Raw genomic sequence first — 27,842 nt, forward strand, 5'->3', positions numbered from 1 at the left:
TAGAAAAAAAAAAATGGCTGGGATGCAGCTCAGTGGTAGAGAACCCTGAGTTTAGTCCCCTGTACTGGAAAAAAAATCAATATTGTGTTGATGTCAATTTTTGTTTCAGTACTGAGGATTGAAACCAGGGGCACTCTAGCACTAGTTGCATCCCTGCCCTTTTTATTTTTTATTAATATTGAATATTTTTTTAAGAGAGAGAGAGAATTTTTAATATTTATTTTTTAGTTCTTGGCGGACACAACATCTTTGTTTGTATGTGGTGCTGAGGATCGAACCCGGGCCGCACGCATGCCAGGCGAGCGCGCTACTGCTTGAGCCACATCTCCAGCCCCAATATTGAATATTTCAATCATTAAACATTGTTTCTTCATTTTTAGGTCCCCTTTAGCATTTGATATTTGATCCTTTTTCCCATAGAGATATTGCACATATACTATGTTTTTTCTATGTACTTCAAATTTCAAATACTATTGGAGAATGATACCATTTTTCTTATTTTAGTTTCTGACTATATGGTATAGGTATCTATTTGGTAAATATTTAATCTGTTGTCTTTTCTGCCGCCAGGTTCCGACCCACAAATGTCCCATTTGCACCCCCTTTTCACCCTCCCATCCAACATTGCTATTGCCCCGCCCAGTGACCTTAATCTCTCCAAAGCTGGGGGAGGAGAGGGGGGCTGTGTGCAGATGGACCTTCAATCTCCAGAGGAGGATGTCGGAATCTGAAGTTGGAAAAGGTGAGAGGAGCTGACTACCCTTGCAGACCCTTGGAGCAAGCCTGAGCTATGCTCTACCCTCACCCCTCTGACCCACCAACTGCCAACCTGAACCCTATCCCTGGAAACCTCTGGGGGGACCAAAACCATGTTTCCCTATTCCCATCCCAGCAGGCCCTAAATACAACCTCTTCATCACCTGAGCCCAGACCCTCAGCCTGACCCAGATGCTGCCCCTTGGCCTCCCAGCCCCATTCCATAGCTTTAGTTCCCAAATTAAATCCAGCCTCAATCCTCACCCTGACCCCTGTTCTAGAGCCCACTCAACTCTACCTGCAAATCCAGCCCCAAACTGAATCCTAACACAAACCTTATTAACCAAAATGCAAACCCATTAGAATGCAAACCCCACTCTGGTTGCAGACCCCCTATGAACTCTGAAGCCACCTAACCTCAACTGCAACCCCTAGATGTCAGTACTGTTAGTGAGTATAATCTATGACTTTACAGAAAATGTATAGATCTTTAAAAAAAAAAAAGACTAAACAAATATAGAGCAAGAATACACATCTGACGGTGGGTGCTAAACTTCAAGAGCTCTAGAGTCAGACTGCCTGGGTTTGACTCCTGATTCTGCAGCTTCATTAAGTCACTTAACCTCTTTCCCTTGATTCCCTCTTCTGCAAAATGGAATGATACTACACCTCAGGCATTCTTCTGAATGCTGAACTCATTTAACCCTCAGGCCACCTGTACAATGCAGGTACCCTTATTATCATCCCATTATACAGATAAGAAAATTGAGGTCAGAGGGATTATCTTATTTGCCCAAGGCAACACATAGCTACCAAATGGTAGAGTCGGGATTTAAACTCAGACTGCTTATTTCCTCCAAAGCTGGGGATCTTAACCAGGCCTACTTACTACCCCTCAGAGGCTGAAATAGGGCCATGGCAATAGAAAATGACCTTAGCTGAAAACCCCGATGCAAAACTCAAACCCTGCTCAAAGCTCATCTTCGACCCTAACCCTGATCCCAATTCTAATTCAAACTCATTCAAATACCCAGTCCTAACCCTAAATGTCCGCCAAACTCCACTCCTTTATTTAAACCTAACCCCAACCTGATCCAAGATCTACAACTCAAATTTAACTTTAAATTTGCCTCCAGCTTTAAACTGAAGCCCACCTCATGACAATTTAAAGTCTCTCCTCAGTTAAACCCTACTTCACTTGGAAGCCTTCCCCTGTAAATTCTCACTCTACCTCCAATCTTAATCCCAACACTAATTCTTACCCACAATACTTGAGTACCCCCAACTCTCTAATTTTACATGTCCTCTCCTTTCTTCAAACAAAGGGATGGGATTATGTAGGAGGTGTCTATAATTGTCCGAATTATAGACTCTACCCCTCTACACTTCCCTGACTCTCTCTAAACAGATACCACCCCAGACCCCAGTCCAGCCAATGGGACAGGCCCTGGTCCCGATTGGGGGATTTGCCCTGGACCTCCAGTTGTGGAAGGTGATACCGGTGGGGCTTCGGGCCTGGGTACCCCTAGGCGAAAGGCCCAGCACAACAAGCACAAGACAGTGGCAGTGGCCAGTGCCCAGCGGTCACCCCGTGCGCTATTCTGCCTCACCCTGGCCAATCCCCTTCGGCGGTCCTGCATCAGCATTGTGGAGTGGAAGTATCCTGGAAGGGCATGCATAAGGTTCAGAGGTAAGGGTCACCAGGGTACCAAGAGTCAAGCATTGAATCAGATGGAGAACTGAGGAGGGTCAAGGTCATCAAGGATCAAGGTCAAGAACTAGATTAGAGGGGGACTCCTCCATAAAGGTATAGTGACCACAGGTCAAGAGTCAAGGACTGCTGAGTGTGGTGGTGCATGCCTGTAATCCCAGCAGCTCAGGAGAATGAGGCCCTAAGCAACTCAGTGAGACCCTGTCTCTAAATAAAATACAAAATAGAAATGGGGATGTGGCTCAGTGGTCGAGTGCCCCTGAGTTCAATCCCAGGTACCCTCTACCTTTCAAACAGAGTCAAGGACTGAATCAAAGTAAGAGTTGGTATGATACAAGTTTCTGTGGGGCAGGGGGTAAGATCTTGGTCAGAGCGGAGGAGGTTGAGAATGTCAGAACCAGACACCTTGAAGTCAAGAGTCAGCACTGGGTGGGAGAGCCCTAAAGGAGTGTGGGGATTCCAGTGCTGCTCTGTCTGGGTCCTTGACTGTGTCCACCTGAGGCCCTTTGACATCCTCATCCTGCTGACGATCTTTGCCAACTGCGTGGCCCTGGGAGTCTACATCCCCTTCCCTGAGGACGACTCCAACACTGCCAACCATAACCTGGTGAGGCCTGCCTTGCCCTGTCCCCAGCCAAATACAGCCCCGGGAGAGCCACACCTCAAGCCTTTGGGTCAGGTCTCTCCCCTCTCTGACTCACCCAGCCCCACCCTCCGTGCGGGTTAAGCATCCCTTCCCCCAAACCCATCTGGACAGGCCCCGCCCCCAAATAACTCCCCGACTTCCCACCCCGCCCCGGCTCCGCCCCCAGGAGCAGGTGGAATACGTATTTCTGGTGATTTTCACCGTGGAGACAGTGCTCAAGATTGTGGCCTATGGGCTGGTGCTCCACCCCAGCGCCTACATCCGCAATGGCTGGAACCTCCTGGACTTCATCATCGTCGTGGTCGGGTGCGCATCTGCGCTGCGGTGGGGGAGGCACCCCACCCTAGTTAGCATTGCTGACCCTAAGCCCTTTGAATTCCAGACTCGAGAAAGCGACTGATTCAGACCGCCCCTATTTGGCAGCCACAGTCGGATTTATTAACATATTTAAAACTCATGTGCATTACCATTTTTTAGGACTTGTGCTTTACTGGCGAGAAGGGAGGGGTGGAGGGGGCTTCCAAGATCTGACCCCCACCTCCCTGTCCCGTTCTTCCCATCAGGCTGTTCAGTGTGCTACTGGAGCAGGGATCCGGGCGGCCAGGCGAAGCCCCGCATACAAAGCCAGGAGGCTTTGATGTGAAGGCATTGAGGGCGTTTCGGGTGCTGCGGCCACTGAGACTGGTGTCTGGCGTCCCCAGTAAGTGGCACACCCCTCCGGGTTGAAGGTGGGGAGGTGGGGGTGGGGCTGGGCTAAACCCTCCTCTCCCTCCCCGCAGGCCTGCACATAGTGCTCAATTCAATCATGAAGGCGCTGGTGCCGCTGCTGCACATCGCACTGCTCGTGCTCTTCGTCATTATCATTTATGCCATCATCGGACTGGAGCTGTTTCTTGGACGCATGCACAAAACCTGCTACTTCCTCGGATCTGGTTAGCCCGCCCACCCCTCCTCGGACAGGACAAGCTCCCTCCTTGGCTCTTAGGCCTTGTGTCTTGTTCTCACGGAAATCCAGTCTGATTCACCAGACTCCACCCCCAGACTCAGGCTCCTTCCCCGGATAACCAAGCCACACCCCTATATATTTAAGACTGTGCCCGAAGTCTCTAACTCCAACGTCTCCCTTAGTAATAGCTGTGTCCCATCACAAGACTCCACACACACACCAAAGCCCTGTCCCACAGTTAAGATGTCATCTTCCACCACTGGCTCTACGAGCTTAAGCCCTTTCATAGGGATCCAAGCCCAAGCCTTTATTCGACTCTCTTCTCAAGAGAGTCTCCCAGATGTACCAGATGCCACATCCAGGCTCATGCCTCCCCGTTATTTATGAGTCCATATCCCGAATTTACAGTCCAACTTCCCCAGATCCCTGTTAGTGGGACACACAACTCCCCAGTGGTTCAGAATGCAGGAGCCCACAAAGCAAGGGGAGCAAGGGGTTGCCCTTGCCTAAGAAGAATCTAGAGCCCCTGAGTCTCGGGGGCTCCAGAGTTTCCTGGTGAGCAGGTGGGCATGCTTCATAGTGACAAACTCCAGTCTTCCCGTAGATGTGGAAGCAGAAGAGGACCCGTCACCCTGTGCATCTTCAGGCTCTGGGCGTGCATGCACTCTGAACCAGACCGAGTGTCGAGGACGCTGGCCAGGGCCCAATGGTGGCATCACCAACTTTGACAACTTCTTCTTCGCCATGCTGACAGTCTTCCAATGCATCACCATGGAAGGCTGGACCGATGTCCTCTACTGGGTGAGGTGGACAGGAGGCACACAGCTCCAAGGCTGCACCTGCCCTTCCACCATGCTCAGATGGGTATGTCTGCATACCCTGAGGAAAGTATGCTCTCTTCACAGATGCAGGATGCTATGGGGTATGAGCTACCCTGGCTGTACTTCGTGAGCCTGGTCATCTTTGGGTCCTTCTTCGTCCTCAACCTTGTGCTTGGTGTCCTGAGTGGGTGAGAGGCCTAAACATATTGCCCTTCTCCAACCCTTGACTCATTTATCATGCTGGCAAACTCTTAAGTGTCCTGCAAAACCCATCTGAAATGCTCCTTCATTCACTCAATCTTAAACATCTACTGTGTGGGAGGCACATTATAGGAATGGAACAAGACTTGAAAACCCCTGCCTTTCTGCATATTACATTCTGAAGGGCAGGGGCAGACAACAGCAAAACACATGATAAAGAAGTGTGTATACATTATATGTGCACACACACAACATATGCTATGGAAAGAAAAATATAGGAATAGGAAGATCTTGCAATTAGAAATAGAGACATCAGGACAGGCCTGGTTGAGAAGTTGTTATCTGAGTAAAAATGTGTGACAGATAAGGGAGTGGGCCATATGGCTATCTGAGGGAAGAGCATTCCAAACAACAGGAACAGCTAGTGCAAAAGCTAGAATATGCTTGGCATATTGAAAGAACAGCTAGGAAGGAAATGTGGCTAGAATGGTGAACGCAAGGGGTCTGGGGGGCTTCCTCACCCTCTTCCCTCAGGGAGTTCTCCAAGGAGAGAGAGAAGGCAAAAGCACGAGGTGATTTCCAGAAGCTTCGGGAGAAGCAGCAGATGGAAGAGGACTTGCGGGGTTACCTGGATTGGATTACACAGGCTGAGGAGCTGGATCTCGAGGACCCCTCAGCAGATGGCAACTTTGGTTCTATGACTGAAGAGGGCCGGGCTGGCAATCGTAGGCAACTTCAATCTAGCTCATTCCCTGCTCCATTCATGCCTCAGATGTGGTCCACCCTCCTGAGATACAGTCCCAACCTGCAACTTTTCTAGGACCAGTCCTCAGTGCTGGTTGAGGATACAGAATCTAGACCCAGCCTCGGATACAGAGACTCCACATAATGCCCCCTCCCCCAGACATGGGCCTCACTCTGCCCCTAGACTGTCCACCCCAACTGTCCTCTCTATTCCCACAGGGCCACATCTGGCAGAGCTTACCAATAGGAGGCGTGGACGTCTGCGCTGGTTCAGTCATTCCACTCGCTCCACACACTCCACCAGCAGCCACGGTAAGGATCCAGCCATGCCGGGCTGGGGGCAGGGCCAGGACACGTGGGCTGGCAGAGGAGAGGTGAAACATAGGGTCTCTGGGTCCTGACTTTTTTCTTTACTTTGCCTACAGCCAGCCTTCCAGCCAGTGACACTGGCTCAATGGCAGAAACCCCAGCTGATGAGGAGGAGGAAGAAGGAGCTCTGGCCAGCTGTGCACGCTGCCTGTGAGAGCCCCCAGCACTTGACCCTGACCAGCCTGGTCCCCAGACTAGACCCTGACCTCAGTCCTTATGCTAGCCTCAAACCTTGACCCCCAGCCCCAGCTGCTGACTCCCTGCCAGTCCTTTATGACAACTACCTCCTATCCCCCTCTTTTCCAGAAACAAGATCATGAAAACCAGCGTCTGGTGAGTTGGGAAAAATGTGTAACTATCTGACCCCATGACTTGGAGACCTCCCAAGACCTCCCCTACCTCCAAGCCCTCCATGACCTCTGGGCTCCCGCATCAGCCCCCACCCCTGGGTTAGGGAGGCTATCACAGCAGTGGGATCTTGACCTTCCCCCACCAGCCGCCGCTTTCGAAGAGCCAACCGGGGGCTCCGGGCACACTGCCGGAAGGCTGTGAAGTCCAATGCCTGCTACTGGGCTGTGCTGCTGCTCGTCTTCCTCAACACGCTGACGATCGCCTCAGAGCACCATGGCCAGCCTGTTTGGCTCACCCAGATCCAGGGTGCGCACCCAGCCTGCCAACTCTCTCCCCCCAGGTCCCTCCATCCCAGAAGTTCAAATCCAGAATTTTTTTTTTTTTTTTTTTTTTTGGTACCAGGAATTGAACCCATGGGTCATTTACCACTGAGCCACATCCCCAGCCCCCCACCTTTTTTCTTTATCTTTTTTTTTTCTTGAGACAAGGTCACACTAAGTTGCTTAGGACCTTGTTAATTTGCTGAGGCTGGCCTTGAACTCACAATCCTCCTGTACCTCAGCCTCCTGAGCTGCTGGGGTTCCAGGCTTGTGCCGCCATATCCAGCTCAAATTAAGGATCTCTAGGGAGCCTCAGACAGTGCCTTCCTGGCCAGATAAACACAGAAACCTTATCCTGTACCATTCTGCCTGTAGCTTACACTTATGTGATGCTTGCTGTGTGCATCAAGCTCTGTTCTCTTGACATATAGCAACTCTATCTCTCTTCACCACAACCTTGTACAAGTTAAGTTCTGAGGCACAGGGTACTAATCACCAGGGTACTGAAAGTCAAGCATCTAATCCATAAACTCAGCTAGTGAGTAGCAGAGCCGGGATTAGAACACAGGCAGCCTGGCCCCAGAATCTTGGGTTGTTTGTTTTATTTTTCCAATAAGGGGGATTGAATCCAGGCATGCCCTCCCACTGAACTACACCCCCAGCCCTTTTTATTTTATTTTGAGACAGTCTCTCACTATGTTGCCTTGGCTGCCCTTAAACTTGCAATCTTCCTGCCTCAGCCTCCTATGTAGCTGAGATTACAGGCATGCATTTCCACACTGGCAGAATCCAGAATCTTAATACCACACTGTGTGGACAAGTAAATCCCACTGTGCCTCTATTTCCCTACCCACAAAATAGAGATAATGATAGTATACTCAGCCTAGAATTATAGGGATGATTAAATGAGTTAAAATAGAATGTTCTTAAAACATTGTGTGGCCCACATAAACTGAATGGCTGACTATAGATCCCACTTCTGTTTTTTTTTTTTTTTTCCCTCTACCAGGAATTAAACCTAAGGGTGCTTAACCACTGAGCCACATCCCCAGCCCTTTTTATTTATTTATTTTCATTTTTGGAGGGGTACCAGAAGATTGAACTCAGGGGCACTTGACCACTCAGCCATATCCCCAGCCCTATGTTGTATTTTATTTAGAGACAGGGTCTCACCAAGTTGCTTAACGACTCACTTTTTGCTGAGGTTGGCTTTGAACTCATAGTCTTCCTGCCTCCACCTCCCAAGCCTCTGGGTTTATAGGCATGCACCACTGTGCCCAACTTTATTTCTTTATTTTGAGATCAGTTCTCATTAGGTTGCTTATAGTCTCACTAAGCTGCTGAGGCTGGCTTTGAACCTGCAATCCTCCTGCCTCAGCCTCCCAAACAGCTGGCATTACAGGCATGTGCCATCATACCCAGTTTACAGATCCCATCCAACCCCAACTAAATGCTAGAGTTTGGGCTGAGGGTGTCGCTTAGTGGTAGAGCTACACATGTGCTTAGCATGCATGAACCCCTGGGGTTCATCCACAGTGCCAAAACAATACAAAATAAAAACAAAACAAAAATAATAAAGCCTGGGGTTGGAGGGGTAGCTCAATGGTAGAGCATTTACCCAGCATGTATGAAGCACTGAACTCAATCCTCAGCACCACATAAAAATAGATAAAGTAATGGTATTGTGTCTATCTACAACTAAAATCTATTTTAAAAAATTAGACAGGGCTGGGGTTGTGGCTTAGTGGCAGATCAGTTGCCTCGCACGTGTGAGGCACTGGGTTCGATCCTCAGCACCATACAAAAATATAAATAAACAAAATAAAGATATTGTGTCCATCTATAACTAAAAAAATTTAAAATTAGACAAATTTTTTAAAAAAAATAGTAAACCTTAGGTGCTAGCACTACCTTGAATTGGCATTTTCCTGCTCTTCACCCCAACCTTAGACCCCTCAAAAATCTCACCCCCAGCCTGCACCTGGCCTGATAGTAGCTAACCCAGGATGACTCTCCATATGTCTCTACAGAATCTAGCCAGCCCAGTCACCATGTCTCTGTCCCCACAGAGTATGCCAACAAAGTTCTGCTCTGCCTGTTCACTGTGGAGATGCTTCTCAAGCTGTATGGTCTGGGCCCCTCTGTCTATGTTGCCTCCTTCTTCAACCGCTTTGACTGCTTTGTGGTCTGTGGGGGCATCCTGGAGACCACCTTGGTGGAAGTGGGTGCTATGCAGCCTCTCGGTATCTCAGTGCTTCGATGTGTGCGTCTCCTCAGGATCTTTAAGGTCACCAGGTGTGTATATGGGGGAAGACTGGAGTCCCATACACAGCCCAGACAACTCACATCCCAACTTCAATGATAATCTCATCTGCATCATCATTTATTCAACAAACACCCATTAAGCACCTATTGCATGCTGGGCACACTTCTGGGCCCTATGTACACACCAGGAATCAAAGTAGACCCAAGTCCCTGCCTTTATGGAGATTTGACTCCACTGGGAAGAGTATCCCTTTCATTCCTATCCCCTTCCTCAACCTCAATTCCTGCTCTAACATCATCCCCAAGTTCATTTCCAAAGTCAACTCCATATTCGTCCTCAAACTAAATTCCATCCCCACCCCATCCCTGGACCATAAGTCCATCTCTAACTCCAGCCCCCACCATTCATTGTTCATGGTGTGTTTACAACACTAACATCCACTAACAAAGCCAGCCCCATGTCCCAGCCCCAGCCCCATCATTAACCACCAAGTATAGTGCCATCCTCAGTCTTCAAACAAAACCCCCACATCCCTAACCCCTAATCATCACCCTTTTCCCAAGTACAGACCCGTTCCCTGCCCTAGCCACAATCCCCTCCTCATCCCTTCTCCTGTCCCAACCCTCAACCACAAGCTTATCCCCAGCTCCATATCCAGCCCCAAATGTCCCTAGTCCCCTCCCCCATCCCAGTCCCAACCTGAAACCCAACTTTAGCTTCACCAATCCCCACCTACACCTCCATCCCTACCTCATCTCCCATAGCAGCCCTAATGCCAACCCTAACCCCAAGCTCAGCTTTCCCCTCATTTCTTACTCTCACCACACCCCAATTCCAAAATCATTTCCACCAAATGGCCCCAATGCATCCCAAGCTGGAGCCCCACCCTGGCTCCTGACTCTTCAGAAAACGTGGTATCCACCCTGCCCCTTTCTATCTCTGCCACAGGCACTGGGCATCTCTGAGCAACCTGGTGGCATCCCTGCTCAATTCCATGAAATCTATTGCATCCTTACTGCTGCTCCTCTTCCTCTTTATCATCATCTTCTCCCTGCTTGGCATGCAGCTGTTTGGGGGCAAGTTCAACTTTGACCAGACCCAAACCAAGCGGAGCACCTTTGACACCTTCCCCCAGGCACTGCTCACTGTTTTTCAGGTGGGGCCAGGACACCTTAGGATAAGTGGGTTGGGGAAATCCTGGAGTTGGAGGGGGTCCCAAGAGCTTCATGGTGACATCCCACCCCCAGATCCTGACAGGTGAGGACTGGAACGTGGTCATGTATGATGGTATCATGGCGTACGGTGGCCCCTTCTTCCCAGGGATGCTGGTGTGTGTCTATTTCATCATCCTCTTCATCTGCGGCAACTGTATCCTGGAAGCTTTGGGGGCCTGGGCATTGGGGCCTGGGGCCTAGGAATAGATAGGGGGACCTGGGTGGTCTGTAGGTAGGCTGCTTCTCTGCCTTTGCAGCCTGAGCTCACACTAGACATCCTGTTGAATGTGTTTCTTGCCATTGCTGTGGATAACCTGGCCAGCGGGGATGCAGGCACTGCCACGGACAAGAGCAGGTGAGGTCTGGCTCCACCCCCAAGACCGCCACTCCCTGAGATGCCTGACTAGGAACCCCGCATACAACCAGTAACACTAGAGATGCCTCCTGTGTCCCTGGTAATCCTCACCTCCAGATGCAAACTGTCAGGGCTCATGCATTCTACATGCATTTATTAAGCACCTACTTTGTGCACAGCTCTGATGCAGATGCCACGGAGACAGCAGGGGTCAAGGTAGACAGAGTTCTTGCCTTTTATGGAGCTGGCCTCCTAGTTGCAAGCAAAACACATGAATATGTAGTATAACTTGAGTATATATTAATAAGTAATAAAGAAAAAGAGCAGATGAAGGGATAAAGAGAAACCAAGATTGCTATTTTGGTTGGGATAGTCAAGGGAGGGCTCTAAGAGGTGGTGACATTTATACAAGGACCTGAATGAAGTGAGGGAGTAAGCTGTGCAAATATCTGGGGAAGGAGTATTAAGGCAAGGGAACAGCAAGTGCAAATGTTGTTAGCATTTTAAAACAAAATACCAGGGCTGGGGCCATAGCTCAGTGGTTTAAAGCTTGCTTAGCTTATGTGGGGCCCTGGGTTCCATCCCCAGCACTGCAAACGAACAAACGAACCAACAAATAATCACCCACTGGTGTTCAGGGAGGAGAGAGGTAGGAGGTGAGGTCGAATGGTAAAGAGGAGAGAGGGGCCAGAGTGAGGGCATTCTGGGTCAAGGTAAGACTTTGGCCTTAGCTCTTGGTAATGGAAACATGGGAAGGCTGCAAGCAGACAGGCTCCTTCTGGCTGCTGTGAGTACAGAATGTGGGGGTTGAGCCTAATCAGGGAGGTTCTGGGGGATCCAAGAAAGGTCTGCTCTATTTGCAGTGACCCTCCCCAGACTTGTCTATTTGCTGCCATCCATGAGAGTCACCCCCTATTTCCTCACACAGGGAGAAGAGCAGTGAGGAGAGTGTCCCAAAAGAGAATGGAATATTGGTGAGTTAGAAGCCTGGGTGCTGGCCACACCTCCCACTACCACCCATACGTGCCTGTGTGAGTGACTAACTGCCACCCTCTGCCTGTTCATTCCCCCTTTATCACATCTTATCTATGCCTCCTGTATCCATCCTCTGCTGTCCTCCCCACTATCACTGACTCTCAGCTTCCTGTCCCCAGGTGCCTGGTGGAGAAAATGAGGAAGAGGAAGGTACAAAGACTGAAGAAGCAGGCAAGTAGGCAGTGGGACCTGGTGTGGGATCTTGGGGAAAGAGCCCAGGCACAGAGCTCCCAACTCCTGATGCTCTCCTCTCCAGATAGTGGCTTTTTCCAAGATCATCTTGAAAGGAATGGACTTGGAGTGTGGCCAACAATATTTGGGAATATTGAGGTTAAAGAAGAGAAAAAGACCTTTTGTTTTACTGCAGAACTTCTCTCTCTCTCTCTCTCTCTCTCTCTCTCTCTCACACACACACACACACACACACACACACAATGTTCACTCAATACACACTCACTGAGCCCCTGCCTTGTCCCACTAGACATACAGCAGTGAACAAAATGGACTAAGATCCCTTCCCTGCTGTGTGCAGTGGCATACACCTGTAATCCCAGTGGCTCAGGAGGCCAAGGCAGGAAGATCATGAGTTCAAAGCCAGCCTCAGCAATTTAGCGAGGCTCTAAGCAACTTAATGAGACCCTGTCTCTAAATAAAATACAAAAGAGATGTGGCTCAGTGGCTCAATGCCCTGGAGTTCAATCCCTGGTACTAAAAAAAGTAAATAAATAATTTCCTGTGGAGTTGACAATCTGGCAGAGAAAATGGAAAAATCTTGCCATGGGACAAACACTGTTCCAGGCACTTTTCATCAGTTTTCTCAATGAATTTTCTCTTTTGCTGTTTTTCCCAATGCCAGGCGTGGAGGAGGAAGAGGAAGAGGATGAAGAAGAAGAAGAAGAAGAAGAGGAAGAGGAAGCAGGTGCAGGGCATGAGGAACTCCTGCAGGAAGTTGTACCCAAGGAGAAGGTGATGCCCATCCCAGAAGGCAGTGCATTCTTCTGCCTCAGCCAAACCAACCCGTGAGCACTGGGAGTGGCCCTGGGGCTGGGGCAGGTGGTGAGCCATGGAGCTGTCAAAGCAGGGGTGGGACAAAGACGTACCTCTCAGGCTTTGCTGCCTGTTTCTATGATCCTGGGTTCTGACCACAGCCCTTTTCCTGCTCCCCAGGCTGAGGAAGGCCTGTCACACCCTCATCCACCATCATATCTTCACCAATCTGATCCTGGTGTTCATCATCCTCAGTAGTGTGTCCCTGGCCGCCGAAGACCCCATCCGTGCCCACTCCTTCCGCAACCATGTGAGGCTCGGAGGGGCCTCCATATCTCGAGGTGGCAGGCGGAGGGAGGGGACTCTCCCAAGGGATGTCAGGGAGAAAACCTCTAATTGGCTGAGAATGAGGATTCATGGTGGCAGCTGCAGCAGTGCCAGAAGTTACTATGTGTGCAACACATCTGAGGAAGGCCAGGCGGGGAATCAGTTTTTGACTGGGGTGGAGGGGAGCTGTGATCAGGGAAAGGAAGCAAGCCAAGGGCACTCATGTAAGCTGGGTTGAGGCAGAGGAGTCCGAATTTGAACCCTAGTCTGTCTGATGGCCAACCCTTTTGACTTGTAAAGAAGTCTTGGTGATGATAATAATGATGGAGAGAAACAGGAGAGGGAGAACGATACCCATTTAACCACTGAGCCACATCCTCAGCCCTATTTTGTATTTTATTTAGAGACAGGGTCTCACTACCCAGGGATTGAACCCAGGGGTGCTTAACCACTGGGCCACATCCTCAGCCCTATTTTGTATTTTATTTAGAGACAGGGTCTTGCTAAGTTGCTTAGGGCCTCACTAAGTTGCTGAGGCTGGCTTTGAACTCGTGATCCTCCTGCCTCAGCCTCTCGAGCTGCTGGGATGACAGAGGTGCACCACTGTGCTCAGCAGGAGGACAAAACTTACACATGATTCAGTGGCTCCCCCTCTTTCTCACTTCCCAGATTCTAGGGTACTTCGATTATGCCTTCACCTCCATTTTTACTGTGGAGATTTTACTAAAGGTGACTAATGGACCCCCAGCCATACCCTAAGTTACCCCAGCATCCTTCTTACCCATTCTCTCAGCCCAGCCCCTATGGTTCTAGCCAGCCTCTAGTCTTTTTTCCTACCCATCCCCACAAGTGTACCTCTCTGGTCCCCATCCCCTCATTCCCCCAACTATCTCCAGGTCTGACATCTAGCCCACTGTCCTCTGGTTCCCAGATGACAGTGTTTGGGGCCTTCTTGCACCGTGGCTCCTTCTGCCGTAGCTGGTTCAATCTGTTGGATCTACTGGTGGTCAGTGTGTCCCTCATCTCTTTTGGCATCCAGTAAGTGACACCTCCCCCTGCCTACCCCATTCCTTTCAGAGCCAGAGCCAGGCCCAGTTCAGGGCCTGAGGACTGCCCCCTTCCCAGCTCCAGTGCCATCTCCGTGGTGAAGATTCTGCGAGTACTCCGGGTACTGAGGCCCCTCCGAGCCATCAATAGGGCCAAGGGACTCAAGGTAAGCCCACCTTACCCAAACCCACAGGGCCCAGGCCCTTTGCCTGTCTCTGGAGCCAGGGACACTGATCAAGCTGACCATTTGCACTGATGCATAACTGTGCGGTCATAAGTACTATGACCTTGACTACTAATCATATGACCTGACCCATGTTCCTTACAAATGACCATGTGTTCCTTAGCATTGGCCGCATTTCTCTAGTTCAGGCCCCTGACATGTAGCCAAATATACCTTCCTGGCAGATATTCTTGATTGGTGCCCACACAGCCCTAGCCCACATCACTGTCTTTTCACGGCGTGTTTCTGGCCACATACCCCTGATTTGCAATCACATGTGCCTGTTCAAAGTCCCCGAGCTGCATCTATCACCAGAGTCCCCAACCCATGGTTACCGTGGCCTGCAGTATCCATCAGCCATATGCATGGGTGCCTGCAGCACGTGGTACAGTGTGTGTTTGTGGCCATCCGGACCATCGGGAACATCATGATTGTCACCACGCTCCTGCAATTCATGTTCGCCTGCATTGGTGTGCAGCTCTTCAAGGTGGGAGAAATGCTGGAGGGAGGATGGGCAGAAGTCAGGGCAGTGGGTGAAACACAAACCTGCTTGACAGATGTTCTCTCTACAGGGAAAATTCTACAGTTGTACCGATGAGGCCAAACACACCCCCAAAGAATGCAAGTGAGTGTCTTCAGCCCTCCAGGGACCCCAGAACCCCCTCCTGAAAGCCATAGAGGTCCCTAGACTTCACCAAGGTCTCTGAAACCCCTAGAGCCTCCTCCTGAGAACTGTAAAGACTCCCAGAATTCCTTAAGACCTCCAAACCCCCCCAAAACTCCTTAAGGCCCCAAGATACATTCCAAGAACTTGAGAGGCCCTTAGAGATCACCTAGTCCTCAGAGGCTGCCCCATTTCCCCCCTCAAACCTCCATGTTCTCCAGTGTCAGCTACATTCCATTACATCCCAGATCTCCTAGCAATCCCCATCCCTGCTGCAAGCCTCCAGCTTCCATCTGGAGACTCCTTTAGAAGATAGATTATAGGCTGGGCATGGTGCTGCACACCTGTCATCCCAGCGGCTCTGGAGGCTGAGGCAGGAGGATCGCGAGTTCAAAACAAGCCTCAATATCTTAGTAAGGTCCTAAGCAACTCAGCAAGACCCTTTCTCAAATTTTTAAATAAAGGAGGAGGGCTGGGGGTGTTGCTCAGTGGTTAAGCACTGTTGGGTTCAATCCCTGATACTGAGAGAGAGAGAGAGAGAGAGAGAGAGAGAGAGAGAGAGAGAGAATAGAGGGTAAAAGTGTAGGCTGCAAAGCCAGACATTCCTGGTTCAAATCCATGTCATGAGATCTGGGTATATTTCTTAACCTTGATGAGTCCCTTTTAGCTTAATTTAAAAATGGAGATTTAAAAAAAATGTGATTGTAGCTGGGTGTGGTAGCACATGCCTGTAATCCCAGCAGCTTGGAAGGCTAAGGCACGAGGATCACGAGTTCAAAGCCAGCCTCAGCAACTTAGCGAGGCCCTAAGCAACTCTGTGACACCTTGTCTCTAAATAAAATATTAAAAGGGCTGGGATGTGGCTCAGGGGTTGAGTGCCCCTGAGTAGTTCAATCCCTGATGCTGAAAAGAAAAGAAAGGGGAGGGGAGGGGAGGGGAGGGGAGGGGAGGGAAAAAAAGAAAGTGTGCCATGGTATAAAGTTACTACACTAAAAACTCAGCATTGACAACCACGTTAGTGTTACTTTTCCCTGGCTGGTGATGGTGGGATTGATAGAGCACCAACTATAGCCAGACCTGAATTTTATTTTATTTTTAAAATATTTTTATTAGTAGTTGATGAACCTTTTTTTAGTCTATTTATATGTGGTGCTGAGAATCAAACCCAGTGTCTCACACATGCTAGGCAGGCGCTCTACCACTGGGCTACAACCCCAGACCCCTGAATTTTATTTATTGACTTGCTTAATCCTGTGACAAGCCAGGAAATGGGTTCTGTTACTATCCTCATTCTATAAATGGGGAAAACAGAAGCACAGAGAGGTTCAATGTCCAGTCACCTATCCAGGAAATGGAAGAATAGGATTTGAACCCAGCCTGTCAAACTCTGCCAGTATGGCCTGCTGCCTTCATTCTAGAGACCCCACACCCTTTGCCACAGATCTCCAACCCTCCTCACCCACCTAGCCTGTCTGCAACATCCATCCACAGGGGCACTTTCCTGGTCTATCCTGATGGAGATGTGTCACGACCCCTGGTCCGGGAGCGGCTCTGGGTCAACAGTGATTTCAACTTTGACAATGTCCTCTCAGCCATGATGGCCCTGTTCACTGTCTCCACCTTTGAAGGCTGGCCTGCGTGAGAGGCGGGGCCCTAGGGATGGCTTGGGACTGGGCAGGGTTTTCTGGGGAATTCGATGGGGATCTTCTAGAAATGGTTGCAATAACTTGGGGATGTGATGAAAGTCTCTCAAGACTGGATAGGGTTTTTAAATTCATATTATTTATTCAGAACAAATAATGGGCTTTATTTGGGGATGTTTGCACATGCATATAACATTCCTTTATCATTTTCCACCCCTGTAACCTCCCTGACCCTCTCCTCCCCTAGCTCCCTGATCATCTTCCTCTTCTCTAATGCTCTCTCTGCTATTTTTATGTTGTCTTTTTTTTTCTAGATCTGGGTAAGGTTTTCTAAAGACTGGTGGTTGGTGGTTGTGTCCAAGGACTGGGGGTGGGGGGGTCTCCCAGAAGCTGGCTGCCAGTTCTTTGGGTACTTGGGTGAGGAGTCTCCAGGAACTGTGTAGAGATCTCTGATGGACTAAGTAGGAGTCTAGAAGGGACTGGGTAGGAACTTACTAGAGGTCTGGGGAGATTGGAAAGAAGGTCACCAAGGAGGTGGAGCAGGGAATTCAGGGATTTCTGGGAAGTTGCACGGGTCTTTGGGTGTACTAACTGGAGATTTCTAGGGGGAATGGGGCAGGGGATTCCTGATAATGGGATTGGGGATTTAAAGATCTTTAGGGGCTTTGGGGGGAAGTTCTGGTGAGCTGCATGGATGTGTTCAGGTGGCTGGATAAGGGGATTTGGAGGTCTATGGGAATTTGGGGGGTGAGGGTCTTTGAAAGGATGAATGGGAATTTTCCCAAGGGCTGTATGGGGGTCTGTGGAATAAGGAATTTGAGAACTTTTGAGGTCCTGGTGGGGATCTCTGAGAATGTATAGTGGTCCCAAGGGATTAGGTTGGGGATTCAGGGACTTTGGGGTTACCAGACAGGAGATTCACTTGTATCTGGGATAGGTGATCTTGGATCAGGTCTGAGGGGTCTAGGATACCTCCTCACCTTCCCCTGCCTCTACTCTCCTCTGGCTCCCACAGGCTGCTATATAAGGCCATTGATGCACATGCAGAAAACCGAGGCCCCATCTATAATTACCGAGTGGAGATCTCTGTGTTCTTCATTGTCTACATCATCATCATTGCGTTCTTCATGATGAACATCTTTGTGGGCTTTGTCATTATCACCTTCCGTGCCCAGGGCGAGCAGGAGTATCAAAACTGTGAGCTGGACAAGAATCAGGTGACTTCTGATCCTGGACCCCCTACTGGTGACCAGGAACCCCTCCCTCTTTGCCTTGGGACTCCTCCCCCATGCTCACTTGTGCTCTAAATTGGTTTGCAGCGCCAGTGTGTGGAGTACGCCCTCAAGGCCCAGCCACTCCGCAGATACATCCCCAAGAACCCACATCAGTATCGCGTGTGGGCTGCCGTGAACTCTGCTGCCTTTGAATACCTCATGTTCCTGCTCATCCTGCTCAACACAGTTGCCCTAGCCATGCAGGTCTGAATGCCCTATTCTGATCTATGCTAGGCACCTGCTTCTACCCTCTCCACACAATCCCCTGGGAAGCATTAGGAATACTTTAGGCCACAAATAACAAAGATCCTCCAACTGGCAGAGACCCAAGTTATCAAGACACTTGACATATTTCTTTAATCTAAGGCCAAAAATTGTAAATTGTATTCTGATTTCAGAGTTGTATGAATGTGAAAACAATGATTCATGGCCATTTTAAGTTGCCATTGGTTATAAAATGACACCAGTTTCAGAGATTCTAAAGAGAGTCACTGAAATATGGTAATTACCTCACATTATGAGAAGTATTGAGGTAGTTGTTTGCTTATTGTTGATCACAGTCCTAGACCCCATCTGTCTTTCTGCTTCACCATTCCTGGCAAATGACTTTCATTCTCGTGGTTGTTGCTTCATGGTCACAACACAGCTGCCATAGCTCCAGACATCAAAACCACATTCAAGGCAGGATAAAGGACTCTCCTTATTTGAGCATTTTGATGGAGAGCAAGATATTTTTCACAGAAGCTTTCAACCAGCAGCAGATTTATGTTTATGTGTCAGCAGAACTGGCCTTGCCCATCTGCGAGAAAAGCTAGCAATCAAAGATTGGGCTTTCTAGTATCCATAATAGGAAGCAGACAGTGTAAGGGGTTTGGCCAACCCATATTGCTACCATGTCCCCAGACTCTCTTTAGCCCAGATCAGGAACAATTTGGTTGGGAATGGGGATTCTTTGCCTTAGACTCTTTCACCCACTGATTTTCTCCCCCAGCACTATGAGCAGACTGCTCCCTTCAACTATGCGATGGATATCCTCAACATGGTGTTCACTGGACTCTTCACTATCGAGATGGTGCTCAAAATCATCGCCTTCAAACCAAAGGTGCCCCTCAGCCCCAGAACCACCCCCAAGTGGGTGAATTTCTTGGGAAGGGACCACATTCCAGAGCTCGGGGGGTGGGAGTGGGGAAAGCAAGTAGGGAGTCATAGACTAGGTAGTGAGAGGGATCCAGGTGTTGACTCATCTTGTGGCCCAAGCCAGGCCCTGCCTCCCCAGTGTCCCCCTACCCTTCCCTGCTAGCTCAGAGGAGACAGAACATTGTTTCCTCCTGTCTACAGCATTACTTTACTGACGCCTGGAACACATTTGATGCTCTTATTGTGGTGGGCAGTGTCGTGGACATCGCTGTCACTGAAGTCAATGTGAGGATTGGCCTTTGCACGAACCCACTCTCCCCCCAAAACCTTCCCCCACCTCCGCCTCAGGGCCCTCCTTCACATGGGTAGGTGTCTCCCACTTACATTGTCACCACCTCTGGGGATTCAGCACTCCTGAATTTAGCTCTCTCTCTTAATGAGTTCATGTTGGACTCGGCCAAAGTCTCCCTCCACATGCTCCCTTAACCCTTTTTGCAAACTCTCCACTGACTCTATTATCTCCTAAAATGCCTTTCCTGTTATTTCCGTCACCTCTTTATTTGCCTCTACCTTCCTCTCCATTGGCTCCATCATGCCCATTGACTTTGGCTTTGGCTTCATTATCCATTCTGATGGCTCCGTGGGCTCCATTTCCTCAACCTACTTTGTCATCTCCATCACTGGCTCATTCATGACTCTGTCATCACCAATGACTGCAACATGGGCTCCATAATCTCCTCCACCGGGAATTATATGACTCTATCACCTCAACTGATGATGCGGCTGGTTCCACATTTCCATCACTGGCTTCTTCAATGGGTCATCCATTGGTCATCATCTCCATCATCTCCATAAAATACTGATTCCATCATGTCCTCCGTTGGCTCCAATGTCTCTCCTCTCCTCCTTGTCCATTTGGGGTCAATGATCTCATCATCTCTATCATCTCTGTTTTGGCCATATCTTCCTCCAGAATGGTGGCCATCTTGGTGAGGTAACCCCCCACCACCACAGGGACACTCTCCTTTTCTACCTTCTCCCTTCCTATTTTCCCAAGAGTCCTTAGAAACCCTAGCCCTAACCCTAACTCTGACCACTCTGGGGCCTAGTTTCTGAGGGTTTGGGGGCTGGGAGGATGAAGACATGAGACAGGGAAGTGGCTAGGGCTGGTATAAACTGGGCATCCCCATCCCCAGAGCTCTGAAGACAGCTCTCGCATCTCGATCACCTTCTTTCGCCTCTTCCGAGTCATGCGGCTGGTCAAGCTCCTCAGTAAGGGTGAAGGGATCCGCACATTGCTCTGGACATTCATCAAATCCTTCCAGGTAATCCCCAGTCCCACCCCTTTAACCACGCCTCGACCCAACCCCTTTCCTCTCAGACTGCCCCTTTATTACCCTTAGAACTCCAGCTCTCCAAAATTGCCATACTCACTTCCAACTTAACTGTTCCCAGCTTTCTAGCGTTCTCCAGCTGTGCTCTCAATACCCAACATGCCCCTGGCCTCACTGACCTTACCCTACTCTATTTAATCCTATGTCCATACTAACTCTGGTAGTCCTGAGCATTTTGAGGATGGACTACATCTCCCAGGAAACATGGCTGGGGGCAGGGAGTGCATTCTGGAGTTTATAGCTCTCTGGCTGGACCTAAGCATCTATTCCCCCATCCCCATAGGCCTTGCCCTATGTGGCTCTTCTCATAGCAATGATATTCTTCATCTATGCAGTCATTGGCATGCAGGTATGTGGGGACCCTAGGGAGCATCCCTTTGGCACCTCTCTGCAGAAGGGGGACAATTGGGTAGGAATAGCCCCATAGTGGGGTGGGGGTGGAAAGATAGAAAAACTAGATCACCCTGGGTCAGTCTACACATCTGTGAAATGAGATCAACAGACCCTAGGTCAGTCTACACATCTGTGAAATGGGGTCAACAGTGCTTGCTTGTCAGGATTATGAGAATAATTTGGGTATTGGAAGGTCTGAACTGGGTGGGAACGTGTGAGGACATGGGCTTATCCCCCTAACATGGCCCCTGTGTGCCCACAGATGTTTGGCAAGGTGGCTCTTCAGGATGGCACGCAAATCAACCGAAACAACAACTTCCAGACATTTCCACAGGCTGTGCTGCTTCTGTTCAGGTGACATCTTCCCACTTCCCTGCCATCTTGGTCCCCACATCCTCTGTGGTCCTCAGACTTCCTGTGCTATGGAAATACTAGGGCAGCATGAGACTCCATGTAGCCTGAGATGTTTTCTGGACATGATCTGAAGAGTCTATTAGAATATTCTAGTCGCAGCCATTCTTTTTGTAGTAATAAGATACACCTCCTTCTTAGTCTACAGTGCCCTCAACTGTAAGATGCAAAAATGACTGTCATCAACATGGCCTTGCTGGCCACTAAAACAATGAAATGCTGTCTGCCAGATGCAGCCCCTGGCGAAGAGTGGGTCATCTCCCTGCTCCCTAATTTCCCACAATGCTACTTGCCACAATTTCATGGCCTCTTCTCAGGATTCCATCCCTGTGTGACCCCTCAGGTGTGCCACTGGTGAGGCATGGCAGGAAATAATGCTTGCCAGCCTTCCTGGAAGTCGGTGTGACCCTGAGTCTGACTATGGCCCTGGCGAGGAGTTTACCTGTGGTAGCAATTTTGCCATAGCCTATTTTATCAGCTTCTTCATGCTCTGTGCCTTCCTGGTGAGAACCATTTCCTTGAAATCACCAGCACTGTCTTGGGGGCTGGCCCTAAGGGCCCAGAGATGTCCAAATTAGGTGGGCAACTCAGATCTTGAGAGGGCTGGCCTGACAGTAAGTTCAGCCTTGGGGACTTGTGACCCAGTGACAATATAAGATCACCCTAGCCTCCCACAATCCCCCCACAGCCCTGACCTGCCCTTCACCTAACCCTCTTTGCTCAATGGCCCACAGATCATAAATCTCTTTGTGGCTGTGATTATGGACAACTTTGATTATCTAACCAGAGATTGGTCTATCCTGGGCCCTCATCATCTTGATGAATTCAAGAGGATCTGGTCTGAATATGACCCTGGGGCCAAGTATGCCTTCTAACCCTTTACCCAAAATCCTAGGGGACAGTGCACTCCCCTCAATGGTCCCATAGTCCCAGAACCTTTGACCAATGCATCCCATTACCTAGTCAATAGATGCCCTGAGTGATCTACTGCCCCTGTCCTTTGCCCTCTCCAACTGACCCCCAGTTCTTCCCTAGAAAACCTCGAGGTGTTGGTAGGGGGATGTAGTGATGAGCCAGTGGGGTCTTGACGAAGAGCTAGAAAGGGTATCACCAACCCAGGGGAACCTCCACAACTGTCTAGGGGCCGCATCAAGCACCTGGATGTGGTTGCCCTGCTGAGACGCATCCAGCCCCCACTAGGATTTGGGAAGCTGTGCCCACATCGTGTGGCCTGCAAGGTCTGTGCACCTACCCACCCTCTCATGGCCTCTGGGAGGGCTGTCCATCACATGTGGGGATAGGGACCTGCCTTGGGTGGGGACATGTGTTTGGTCACATTCTCAAATGTTTCAGCCCCAGAGATTCATGCCTGAATACCTGGCATTTTCTCAGAGTGGGTTCTATATCTCTGATGTTTGCAGAGACTTGTGGCAATGAACGTGCCCCTCAATTCAGATGGGACAGTGACATTCAATGCCACACTCTTTGCCCTGGTGCGGACATCCCTGAAGATCAAGACAGAAGGTGTGTGAGAGGTCAGAGGCAGGAGTGAGAGAGTCCTTGGGGAGGGTGCAGGGACCAAACTCATAGAGTGATGAACCCCACTTCAAACCTCAAAATGGGTGGCTCTGGCATCTCCAGGCCTAGTCCATCCCATACAATGGGGCCAGCACACAGCTGTAGTCAAGGCTTCTGGAGCTACTCGAGAGGCTGAGACAGGAGGGCTGCAAATTCAAGGCCAGCCAGTACAACTTAGCAAGACCCTGTCTCAAAATAAAATTTTACAAAAGCTCTTGGGATATAGCTCCAGAGGTAGAACACTCCTGGGTTCGAGTCCCAGTACTGCAAAAAAAGTAGTTTCTGATGCCCCCCCCCCACAGTGCTGAGCAGCTCTTCCCATTTACTCTGCCCCACATCTTCCTCCAATGCAGGGAACTTGGAGCAAGCCAACCAGGAGCTGCGGATGGTCATCAAAAAGATCTGGAAGCGGATAAAGCAGAAGCTACTGGATGAAATCATTCCCCCTCCAGATGGTGAGCTGTCCCCACTCCAGTTCCTTGAACCCAGACAACTGAATCATCAGAGGATTGCTTAAGTGTCCAGTGATTGCTTTCTACCATAAAACCAGCACTGGCCTGTGATAAGTGGGGGTCCTTGCTGGTGGATAAGAATTGGGGAGGCAGTGGTGGGAGAGACAACCCTGTGTAACTTTATCCTTTCTTCCTTGTCTCCAGAGGAGGAAGTCACCGTGGGCAAATTCTATGCCACATTCCTGATCCAAGATTATTTCCGCAAATTCCGGAGGAGGAAAGAAAAGGGGCTATTAGGAACTGAGGCCCCCTCCAGCACCTCCTCTGTCCTTCAGGTCTTCAGGGCAGGGTCTGCTGTGGCTGAGGCTGAGGCTCACCTCCCTCTTGTTCTCATGAAACCCATGTCACAGATGTGGAAACTGAGGCACTGGTCCCCACAGAGGGTCAAGGATGACTGAGAGCTCCTACTCACACACTCACTCCTCCATGGGAAGCAGGCTTGTGGAGGGGAAGTTTAGACCCTGAGCTTCCCACTGCCCTATTTTTCTACCCCCATAGGCTGGTCTGAGGAGCCTACAGGACTTGGGTCCTGAGATCCGGCAGGCCCTCACATGTGACACAGATGAGGAAGGGGAGGAGGAGGAAGAGGGGCAGGAAGGAGAGGAAGAAGCTGAAAAGGACCCAGAAACATACAAAGTAAGAACTGCTTTTCATTCCCCCAGGAATTTTTCCCATATTTTTTATTGGTGCATTATACTTTGTACATAATGATGGGATTTGCTGTTACATGTTCGAACATGCATACAATATAACATTATAATTTAACCAATACCGCTCACCAGCATTTCCCCCTCCCTAGCTGTCTCCCTCCCCCTGGTCCCTTTCCTCTACTGATCTCCCTTTAATTTTCATCCCCCAGGAATTCTTGATCATATAATATTCCCCCAATCCCCTGATTGCCTTTGACACTTCTCTAGGAAAAAGCCCTCCAAAGGAGCCCCCTCCATGATGGAAAAATATTTATTCAGTACCTACCATTGGCTGTTGGAGGGCAGGACCCAGATTTGGCCCCTGGGAAGCCTATGAACCAGTGAGGGATACACACTATATGACCAACTGATTTAGCTATAACGTTGATGCAACATTTAGTCCTGTGACTCTCCACAGGCCCCCATGGAGTCCCAGCCCCCATCTCGTAGGAATTCCAGAATTTCCGTGTCTCTGCCTGTTGGAAGCAAAAACCCAGATTCACTTTCCCTTGGGCCCAGTGATGATGATGGGAGGGCTTCCAATTCCAGACAGCCCAGTGTGAACCCAGCTGGATCCCACAACCAAAGGTAAGGTCAAGTGTCTGGGAGAAAATGGTGAAGGAAGGCAGGGGCGCAGCATGAGGACCCAGAGACCTTTGAGTAGAAATCTGGAGAGGGTGGAGATGTTTCAAGGGCTCACGTGGGAAGAGGGAATAACAAGAGAGTCATATGAGAAAGGCACCCAGCAGCTCTGGGGGCTAAGGCAGGAGGATTATGAGTTCAAATCCAGCCTTAGCAAAAGTGAAGTACTAAGCAAGTGAGACCCTGTGTCTAAATAAAATACAAAATAGGGCCGGGGATGTGGCTCAGTGGTCGAGTGCCCCTGAGTTCAATCCCTGGTACCCCCCTCAAAAAAAGAGAAAGGCAGTGTAAGGGTTTAATGCAAAAATCACTTGATGTGGAACTAAATAGGTTTTAGTTCAAATCCTAACTCTGTCACTTGTTAAGTGACACCTTGGGCTAATCATTTCATTTAAAAAAAAACTATGTTGTATTTATTTCTTTTATGTGGTTCTGAGGATCAAACCCAGTGCCTTACATGTGCTAGGCAAGTGCTCTGCCACTGGGCTACAACCCTAGCCCCTAACCATTTCATTTTGGATCCTCAATTCCTCAATTCCAAAATGGTGATGATAACAGCATCTACTCCACAGGGGTAATGAAAGGATTAAATGAAGTCATACATGTCAAGTGCCCAGTTTTTACTTCCCCCAACATAATCCTGGCTCCTGTGTTGAACTTATCTCTTCAAGAGACCAACTTTGATTTAAAAAAAATTGGGAATCCTTCTAATGAGACAAATATGTATTAAAACGTAAGCCTGGGCTGGCATTGTGGCTCAGTGGTAGAGCGCTTGCCTAGTATATATGAGGCACTGAGTTCCATCCTCAGCACCACAGAAAAATACAATAAAGATATGTTGTCCACCTAAAACTAAAAAATAAATATTTTTTTAAAAAGTATACCTATTTTCATGTTAAAATGAATAACAGAGACCAATGGAGTGGTGCATGCCTGTAATCCCAGCAGCCTAGAAAGGTAAGGCAGGAAGATCGCAAGTTCCAAGCCAGACTCAGCAACTTAGTGAGGCCCCTAAGCAATTTAGTGAGACCCTGTCTCAAAATAAAAAGTAAAAAGAGCTGTGGATGTGGCTCAGTGGTTAAGCAACCCTGGGTTCAATCCTAGGTATCAAAAATAAATAAATAAATAAATAACATAACATAAAATAAAATAAAAAGGGCTGGGGGTAAAGCACTCAATTCTCAGTTGTAGAGTATTTGTCTAGCATGTACAAGATGCTGGATTCTATCCTTAGAATAATAATAATAGTTAATTTTATGTTATATGAATTTTCATTTAAGTGTTAAGCCCAGTATTTGTATAGAAGATGGGGCATGGTATAATAGTAACCAAGGACTCAGGGTCACATATTTGGGAGTATCTGATCTACCAAATATGCCTCATTTTTCCCAGGAGAAGCTCTGGGGTTTTCATGTTCACCATCCCAGAAGAAGGAAGTTCTCAGCCCAAGGAAACTAAAGAGCAAAACAAGCAAGTTGAGGAAGAGGAAATCCCTGACCGGTACACTGGCCATGTCACATTGGATGAGCCCATGAGCTATGGGGGAGAGGGCAGGACTGTTATTACTCCATCTCCAAGTTCCAGACATGGATTCACCTCCATCTCCCCCTTCTGCACAGGCTGTCTTATCTGGATGAGCAGAGAGAGGCTCCCCCGCACCCAGCCCTTTTGCCACCTCACCAACCCCAGAGATATGTAAATGGGCACAATGCACCACGCAGACGTCTGCTGCCCCCCACTCCTGCAGGTAACGGTGGGAATGGACTCTAGGGCCACCCCCAAGGTCCAGCAGAAGAGCAAGCCAGGGAAATAATGCCATTGTTCTTTACCCCCAGGCCGGAAGCCCTCCTTCACCATCCAGTGTCTGCAGCGCCAGGGCAGTTGTGAAGACTTACCCATCCCAGGCACCTATCATCGGGGGAGAAACTCAGGGCCCAGCAGGGCTCAGGTGAGGCAAGGGAGGGGGGTCCTGGGTCTGCAAGAGTGGGAGCAGCCTGGACTGAACTTATCAAATACCCTACATGTCAGGACTTTCTGAACAACAGGGTATACATGGAGGAATACACATAATTCTCACTGAACTTGTGAGGTGTGTAATACCACCCCAAGTTTACAGATAAGGAAACAGGCCCAGAGGAATATATTCATCCAAGATCATATAGCTAGTAAGTGACAGAGATGATCTTATGCTCTGACATAAACTCAATTCTGGGGCTGGAGATGTGGCTCGATGGTAGAACACTTGCCTAGCATGCTCAAGGCCCTGTCCCCCTGCCATGGCACTGCAAATAAACACATAAATAATTTACACCCATTCATTTTGACTCCAGTTGTGTATTGGGGGAGGACAGCATTCACAGGAGTGAGTCCTAGACCCTCATGGTCACCCATCAATCTCTGCACCTCTGATATTTATTCTGGTCCAGGGTTCCTGGGCAACCCCTCCTCAGAGGGGTCGGCTCCTATACGCCCCACTGCTGTTGGTAGAGGAGGGTGCAGCAGGGGAGGGATACCTCGGCAAATCCAGCGGTCCACTGCGTACCTTTACCTGTCTGCATGTGCCTGGATCTCGCTCGGACCCCAGCCATGGCAAGAGAGGCAGTGCTGACAGTTTGGTGGAGGCTGTGAGTACAGAGGGGGTATAGGCAAGAGGCCTGGGGAAAGGGAGGTGGCGGAACCTGGAGGAGGGGGGGAAGGGGTCCCCAGGTTGCACTGTGTATGTTCTTCATAATGTACAACCACTGTCCCCCACTGACTTCCCTATATGTCCTCATGGGCACATCATATAATCCACACTGAACCCTCTGTATACACTGTCACACTGATCCCACCTATGTGCCCTCAGGTACTCATCTCTGAAGGCCTGGGCCTCTTTGCCCGAGACCCACGCTTTGTGGCCCTGGCCAAAAAGGAGATCGCAGATGCATGTCGCCTGACGCTGGATGAAATGGACAGTGCTGCTAGTGACCTGTTGGCACAGGGGACCAGCTCACTGTATAGTGATGAGGAGTCCATCCTCTCCCGCTTTGATGAGGAGGACCTGGGAGATGAGATGGCCTGTGTCCATGCCCTCTGAATACTTGCCCCTCCCCCACTGCTCAATAAACCTCTTGCCCTCCCCTCCCCAGAGGGAGACAGGCATGGACCATACACTGCTATACTTTGGTGTATTTTTTTCTGGGGGCC

General features: G+C 49.4%; 1 protein-coding gene across 2 annotated transcripts; it reads left to right on the forward strand.

Moving 5' to 3' along the window:
• The first annotated feature begins 717 nt into the window (after positions 1-717).
• Positions 718-27,732, forward strand: Cacna1f (calcium voltage-gated channel subunit alpha1 F). 2 transcript variants are annotated; one of them, XM_027952262.2, is made up of 48 exons: positions 718-742; positions 2,165-2,414; positions 2,969-3,074; positions 3,280-3,419; positions 3,677-3,813; positions 3,893-4,045; positions 4,664-4,860; positions 4,965-5,068; positions 5,616-5,806; positions 6,045-6,137; positions 6,251-6,344; positions 6,501-6,527; positions 6,691-6,851; positions 8,935-9,160; positions 10,080-10,287; positions 10,379-10,499; positions 10,619-10,700; positions 11,629-11,674; positions 11,855-11,906; positions 12,592-12,754; positions 12,903-13,032; positions 13,719-13,778; positions 13,981-14,087; positions 14,175-14,262; positions 14,699-14,806; positions 14,892-14,944; positions 16,475-16,621; positions 17,642-17,843; positions 17,946-18,104; positions 18,892-19,002; positions 19,239-19,322; positions 20,011-20,031; positions 20,234-20,362; positions 20,715-20,780; positions 21,087-21,178; positions 21,579-21,738; positions 21,970-22,097; positions 22,377-22,473; positions 22,657-22,759; positions 23,167-23,268; positions 23,470-23,600; positions 23,824-23,961; positions 24,433-24,602; positions 26,049-26,156; positions 26,276-26,403; positions 26,492-26,604; positions 27,083-27,280; positions 27,502-27,732. In XM_027952262.2, exons 1-48 carry the CDS (start codon positions 718-720, stop codon positions 27,730-27,732), a joined length of 5,940 nt encoding a protein of 1,979 aa, XP_027808063.2. The 2 variants fall into 2 exon arrangements, with proteins under 2 accessions (XP_027808063.2, XP_027808064.2); XM_027952263.2 differs by having other exon boundaries at positions 5,616-5,773.
• Positions 27,733-27,842: the final 110 nt, after the last annotated feature.

The sequence above is a fragment of the Marmota flaviventris genome, chromosome X (assembly GCF_047511675.1).
Source record: "Marmota flaviventris isolate mMarFla1 chromosome X, mMarFla1.hap1, whole genome shotgun sequence".
Lineage (NCBI taxonomy): Eukaryota > Metazoa > Chordata > Mammalia > Rodentia > Sciuridae > Marmota > Marmota flaviventris.